Consider the following 6798-nt stretch of genomic DNA (forward strand, 5'->3'; position numbering starts at 1 on the left):
AGCCAGGTCCCTGAGCCGATGCCTCCGGCTGGACCCTGCTGGGCCGGGACACAGAGACGGAGAGTCCCGCCCGAGCAGGAAAGGCCCCGGTTTGAGAGGCCCGGAGTGACATGAGCAAGGGGTGAGGGTGAGCGACGGGGGGCGAGGACGGGCGCAGGGCTTCCATGCTAAGTGGGGGCTCGGGCACTGCTGAAGGCCGGGCAGGGGAAGCAAAGGCCCCAGAAGTGGAAAGGGCATTCAGGTCTGGGCCCTGGGTTGCTTCCTGCCACCCTTGGGAGCCACCTGCCACTCAGGTTGGGGCAGGTTGCAGCTGAAGGGGACAAAGAACTCACCGAAACAGGGTGCCTGGTCCAGGCCGGGCATGGCCTCCTGACTGGCTTTGCCTGGCGCTGACTCGTCCAGCCCCCCACTGGACAGTAAGCCCAACCCGCTCCTTGCCCATCTCTCTGTCCACCGTGCTCCCTAACTGCTACCCCCATGAATCAGCCAGAGGCCGGGCCTCCTGCCTCACAGATGCCTGGGGCTGTCAATCATCAATCACAAATGTGCAGGAGAGCCAGGGGCCCGGGTGGGGCCCGGCCCAGGCCAGTCCCTTCACGGGGAGGTCGGCCCCACCGCAGGTGACACTCCAGGGACGGGAAGGTGGGAGCTCTGGGAGATGAGTGAGGCCTCTCCAGGGGGCTCTCATGAGGGGCCCCTGTCCCCCAGGCCTAGGCCCACCATTCTTGGGGATAACACTGGCACATCAAGCTGGAACTGGGCCTCCCAAAAGCCAGGGGCCCGGGGGATGCTCCAGGAGCCCCGCTCACCTAGTTGGAGACGGATTCACCCCACCCTGGGCTGCCGCCAGCCATTTTAGTAAGTAGACGTGACAGAGCCACGGGGAGCCCCCGCCCCCCTCGCGGGGTTTGGACTGATGAGGAGAGCGCAGACCCTGTGCCAGCTGCTCGCTGGCTCTGGAAGGCCTAGCGGCCCAGATGGCTGCTGCTGCCAGGCTGCGCGCGCTCGGCGCCCAGGTCTGAAAACCAGCGTGCGGGGCGGAGCGTGGAGGGGGCGGGGCGGGCGGTGCTGGACCGGAACGGCCCCCAGGGAGGCCTCCCGGCACTGCGGGCCCGACCCAGGCCCTCGCGGAAGCTACGGCGCACTGGGCAGCCCTGGCACCCAGGCCCCAGCTCGGAGGGTCATTTACGCAAGGCAGCATTTAGAAAGGGACACCACAGACGCTATCGGCCCCATGTCGTGTGCCAGCGCAGGCCCCAAGAGGACGGCCATGACGACCCCCCAACAAGTAAGAACTGGCAGAGCTGCGGGGGCCTACCCTCCGCAGTTCGCTCTCCAGCGTCTGGCCCCTGCACGCGGGAGACCCTGATTCCCGTCCTCCTTCTCGGTGTCCTCCCTGTCACCGGGGCTGCCACCGTGGCACTCTGGGTGACAGCTGGCATTCTGTAGAGGTCATTAACTCCAGAGCACCACATTTTAATGCAAAAAAATGAGCGCTTCTAAATCAGCACAGCTGCGAGGCTGTATAGAAACAGCGATGTTAATGTTTTGCTTTTTCTCCCTTTTTCTAGAGCCACATTATCGTAACGTTTCCCCGTAATTACGCCCATAAACGTCACCTGAAAATACCTCACGCCACAAAAGTCGATCTACATACTTCATTCGGTGCATGTCACCTGGCGGGTCTTGAGCGGGGAATGTCACGCAGCATCCAGCCGGGCCGCGGGTGCGTGAAGCCCAGCGTCTCGCACGGACCGACTTATTGGATGCGCTGCCCTCTGGCCTCACTGGCTGGAGCGAGATGCCAGGGGGAGCCCCGGAGGCCCCGGGCCCTCGAGGCGGAGTCTCGGGGGAGGGGAGGGGCGGGACTGGAGAGGGGAGCATGAGGCGCTCAGCTGCCTGGCTCGTCACCCAGCGCTGTCATCGAGGACACTGCCCTAGACCCTCCCAGGATCCTTCCCCAGGGGTCTCCGCTCCAGAGGACACTTCTGGGGGCTAAACTCCCTCTGCCTGCTGACCCTCGGGCATCAAGTTCCGCTCACGGGAACCCCACAAACAGAGGTCACATCTTTACGTGGGTCAAAGACACAAACGGCGCCTCTTCTGCGGCAAGTTCATGGAACAACACAGGAGGGGACGGAAAGACGAGACGTTGGCTTCTGAGTGGCGTCACTTCATTAAACCGCCAGTAATTTCGATTTCACCTCCTAGAGGACCCCAGAAATAAAATGTGAACAGCGGGAAAGTGCGTATTCTAATCTCTCTTAAATATGCAATAAATTGCATTTATAACGAAAGTGCGGCATCCGAGAACCTACGCTCAGTTAGTACTTTAATGGATTAAAACGGTTCTGACGTTGTTTGTAATTTCTTCACATAGTAGCCGTGGAGGACAAGAGATTTCACTTAAAGATACATTTGAATTCGGATGGGATTTATTGAAAAAAAAAAAAAGTCCACGTCAAAAACATAGTCGCACTGTCTGTCCCCACACGGTCTCTGGTGTTTTAAAATACAGACTTTTTTCCCAGCCAGGGACGTCTGTTCGCCCAGCTGCTCCAAACAGGGGAGGTGCCATCCACGCTCGGGCACGGTGTCCATCTCTGAACCGCACACCGCATCTCAGTGTCAGAGTCCAGGTGTGGGGTGTCAGGCGTTCATTCGCCAGCTCCTCGCCGGGAGCCGGGGCGGGAAGGCCGCAGCGCACAGGTAGACCGGTCTGCTCACCCCGGAGCGGTCTCGCTCCACTGGGGCCGGGTCCAGGCCGACCTCTCCGTCCCAGAGACGCTGAGGGCAAGACGATCTAAATCGGCACTTTGAGCCACGACCACAGAGGTTTCCCCAGACCAAAGGGAAGGGGTTTCAAGTTTCTCACGCGTGCCCATCATCCCCAAATCAACTGTCCACAAAGCACCCAGCCCAGCCGTCCACGGGACATACACTGAGACGGAGTGTGCAGCCTAAGGAAAGCCACCCAGGCCCCCCCTCCTCCTCAGCCTGCTTCTCCTGGCAATTCTTCCCTAGCAGGAGAAAATGACAAGGCTGTGTCACTATAGCAACTAACCTAATTGGTGGACTGCAGGTCTTTCTCCAGCCAGAGGGTGGAGCCCATCGACTTAAATATGGCTCTGAGCCGCCTGCAAAGAAGGGAGGCCTTTCACTGGGCCGGAGCCGGAGCCCGAGACACCCTCTCCCTGAAAACCAGGCCAAGAAATGATCTGGCTTTCGTTCGGGGGCGCCAGGAAGCGAACACCTCATGTGTCGCAGAGAAAGCCACAGATTTCGTGGGCAGGATAATCGAGTCCTGTAGGAGACTTATCACTTTGCCTAATTAATACGAGACACATATATCTGCTCCACGACACGCAAACATCCTGGAACAAACACAGTTTACGGACAAGGAGGCTGACTACTCTTTCATCCCAGACATACTGAAAACGAGACCGGAAATCATGGGAACTCTCTCGGCTGAATTTATTTGCTCTATCAATTTTTTTTAAGGGTTATTTTTTTTCCTCCAAGACTGCTGTTCCAAGCAGTCAATTATTACCATGTCTATTTCGTATTTTAGTGAAATATCTTAATTTCTCCAAGTGCATGTCCGGTGTGACGGGGTGTGTCCGGAAACGTTAGCTCATTGTCACCATGCCATCACAGAGACACGGAGTCAGCCGTGAGAGTCCGGTTAACCCATAACGATTTCCGCTGTGCCGGACAGGACCCTTACTGAATGTCCTTCTCCTGGTGAGAGATGTGTCCGGAAGGCCAGCGAGGCCTCTGGAAGGCCACTGAGGTGGGAGGCAGATCTGGGCTCCCAGCTCCCCTGAGCAGGGAGTCTTGCAAGGTGTGAGTGTGGGGAGGAGCAAGGGACACCTCGGTGGCTTCAGGCTTGGTGGTGGAGCAGGCAGGAGGAACCCTGGAGGGTGGGAACCGCGAGGCCCTGGCTGGCGCCCTGGTGTGGAGAGTTGAAGGGGGGCGCAGGGTGGGGGGTGTTGTCTGTGTACTTGATGACAATTAACGGCTGCTCTTTTCCCACCTGGAGGGCTGCCTCCAGGCCAGCCCGCTGTCACTGGTTCTTAGCTGCCCCAAGGACGCAGCCACCAGAGCTGGCCAGGGATGGCGCCAGGGGCTCAGGGCGCTACAGTCCCCTCCTCAAACACTGCCCACGAGCCCCTCTCCTCTCCTGTGATGCCACCAGGAAGTGCGTTCCAATGGCCCCTCTCCGGGGCGGCGGCGGTTTATCTGCCCTTAGCCCTTTCCATGTGGGCCAGGAAGCCGTGCCTGGCTCCGGGAACGCGGCGCGGGTCCGAGGGGCTGCGGGGAGCAGGGGGGCCACCGCAAAGGTCGCTCAAACCCCAGATCTGCTCCCCACATTCAGTCCGGGAGCGAGTTCTGAGGGGCGCGCCAGTGTGCACCCCGGGTGACAGTGCCTCCTGGACAGTGGGGTTATGACCCCGCCGAGAACCTTCCAGCTCCGGGACCCCGTCCCTGCGCGGTGCCCGGCCCTCACCAGCAGTTGTAAGGAAATGCGCGACCGGGCTGGGACAAGGACACCGGGCTCCCCTCGGGATTCCGGAGGGCTGGGCTGTCCCAGGACCGCGCCGAGGCCGGGGCTCCGCGCCCCGCTACAGTCTCATGCGAGGGACCACGGAAGCCTCCGACTGGGCGCGAGGAGGCCCGGGGCTGGCCGGTGGTGGCTGCCGAGCGAGGCTCGGCGTCGGCCTCTTTCTTATTTTAATTTTTTTTTTAAAGAATCCATATTTTTCCATCACCTTCTGCGCCCATGGCAATTCTCCATGACAGGTGCTTCCCAGCGCCCGTCCTCTCCTCCCGCTGCGATGGGAACCGACCAGGAGGAGCCTGTGCCAGGCGGTCAGCCTCGCAGCCCGGCAGCCCGCGCCATCCCGCCCCAGCCTGTGCCCGGGCGCTGACGACTCCCTGCCCCCCACCGCCACCAGCTGCGAACCTGTGACCAGGGCACTGAGCACCCGATCCCGCCCCAGTCCCGAGGCTGTGCCCCGGACTCCGACCACCCCCATTCTCCCGGACCCGAGCGTGCCCGGGCGCAGCCTGGCCTCCCCCCCACTCACCGGCCGCTGCCCCTGAGCCTCCCGTCCCCCAGTGCGCTACGCCCACCCTCGCCCCCAGTCTGAGTCCTGGGCACTCAACGGCCCGCACCGCCCCGCCACCGGCGCAGGTCCCCGGACGCGACTCGCGAGTGCCCGCGGTGGCGGTGGACCCTCTCCAGGGACCCCACCCTCACTTCCCTTTTTTAAGAAAGCGCCTGGCGAGCCTGCTTCCCAGGTAGGCAGAAGCTCCAGCCCGGCTCCCGCCCGAGGCGCCCCGCTCCGGACTCGGCCGCGGCGTTCCCCGTCGTCCCCGGCGGGAGTGCTGCTCGCGGAAAGCGCCGGGCAGGGCGCTTCGCGGACACCCCCAGCAGCGTCGCCCGCCCGCCCCGGACCTGCTGCCACCCCCGGAGCGCGCGGCTCCGCCGGGAAGTCGGCGGCTCGGCTCGGATCGCCGGCCTGGGCCGGGAGCGGCGGCAGCGCGCCGGGCAGCCGCGGGCATCGCCGCTCAGGGACGCGCCGCGCCACCCGGGGCCTGGCGCCCGGGCCCTGGCCCGGAGTCGGGAGACGGAGGCTCCGGCAGCTGCGCCCGCGCGCGAAGTGCCAGAGAGCCGGGAGGCCGGGGCCCTCAGCCTCCTAGCCCAGCGGAGGATCGGCCCGAATCTGGGGAACTGCGCGCCCCGAGCTCGCAACTCCGCACGGACTCCGGGCGGCCCGCGGGGCGCCCGCCGGGGCCGGGGCCGGGGCCGGGGCCGGGGATGGGGGCCCGGGCCGGAGGGCCGTGCGGGGGCCCGGCCGCGCGGTACTCACTGCAGTAGGCGATGAGCAGGCTGGCCAGGATCATGAACGCCCAAAAAGTTGAGGACATGCTGGGCAGGGCGGTCGCATCTTGCCGGCTGCTGGTCCTGGGCGATGGCGCCATTGAAGCCGCGGCGCCCGCGCGGGGGGCAGCAGCGCGTCTCAGCAGCCGGCCCTGCCCGCGCCCCCGCGCCGGCCTCCACGTGCGGGCCCCGCGCGCGCCATCCTCCGCCGCCGCTGCCGCCGCGCCCGGGCTCCGGCCCAATGCGCCCCGCGCCGGCCCGCCCCGCGCCGCGCCCGCGCCCGCGCCCGCGCCCGCGCCCGCCGAGCCCGGGGACGCCGGCCCCGCCGCTCTGGGCGTCGCTGCGCGCCCGGGCTCGGCGCGCCGGCTGCCAACGAGAGGGGCGCGCCCGACGCGCGTGCCCGGCGCCGCGAGGGCCCGGGACTGGCAGGGGAGGCGAGAGGTGGGGGCGCTGCGCTGGAGCCGTGCCTCTGGATGGCGACAGAGACGGCCCCGCGCGCCCGCAGCCTGGGCACCCGGAGGGCAGCCGGAAGTTTGTGCACTTGGTCTGCGTGGCCCCGGGGCCCTTGGCGCCCCACTTCCTCCCCCCGCCCCGGCCTTCAACGCTGGAATCTCAGCTCTCGCCTGGGGCGGGGCACCGAGTTTATCCCAAGTATCGGGTGACTTGGACCCTTTTCCTCAGATGCGCCCTGTCACCCCTGTTCTTGGTGGCGTGTTAGAGTCCCCGGGCCCAAGGGGAGTACTGCCTCGGACCCCTCAGAATGAGCCGAGGTCCAGCACCCACGAGGGCCGCTCCTCTCCCTAGGCCAGGCGCTGCCAGGCGGGGCCATGGCCCCAGACGCTGGCTCCTTGTCGCTCTGCGGCGCCCCTGCCTCTGCTTGCTGCCTTGGCCTGGGCACACTGTCTCCTTGT

At 64.9% G+C, this 6798-nt stretch overlaps 1 protein-coding gene across 1 annotated transcript in view; it reads right to left on the reverse strand.

Moving 5' to 3' along the window:
• The window catches only part of TAFA5 (TAFA chemokine like family member 5), a 123170-nt gene extending 117131 nt beyond the window's left edge, over positions 1-6039 (reverse strand). The window contains exon 1 of the mRNA XM_039863145.1: positions 5877-6039. Coding sequence (XP_039719079.1) covers positions 5877-5988 — 112 coding nt within the window. The 5' untranslated portion in view covers positions 5989-6039. The remainder of the gene's footprint in view (positions 1-5876) is intronic.
• Between the last annotated feature and the right edge of the window lie 759 nt (positions 6040-6798).

Source organism: Pteropus medius, unplaced genomic scaffold (assembly GCF_902729225.1).
Source record: "Pteropus medius unplaced genomic scaffold, Ma_sr-lr_union100, whole genome shotgun sequence".
NCBI classification, from domain to species: domain Eukaryota; kingdom Metazoa; phylum Chordata; class Mammalia; order Chiroptera; family Pteropodidae; genus Pteropus; species Pteropus medius.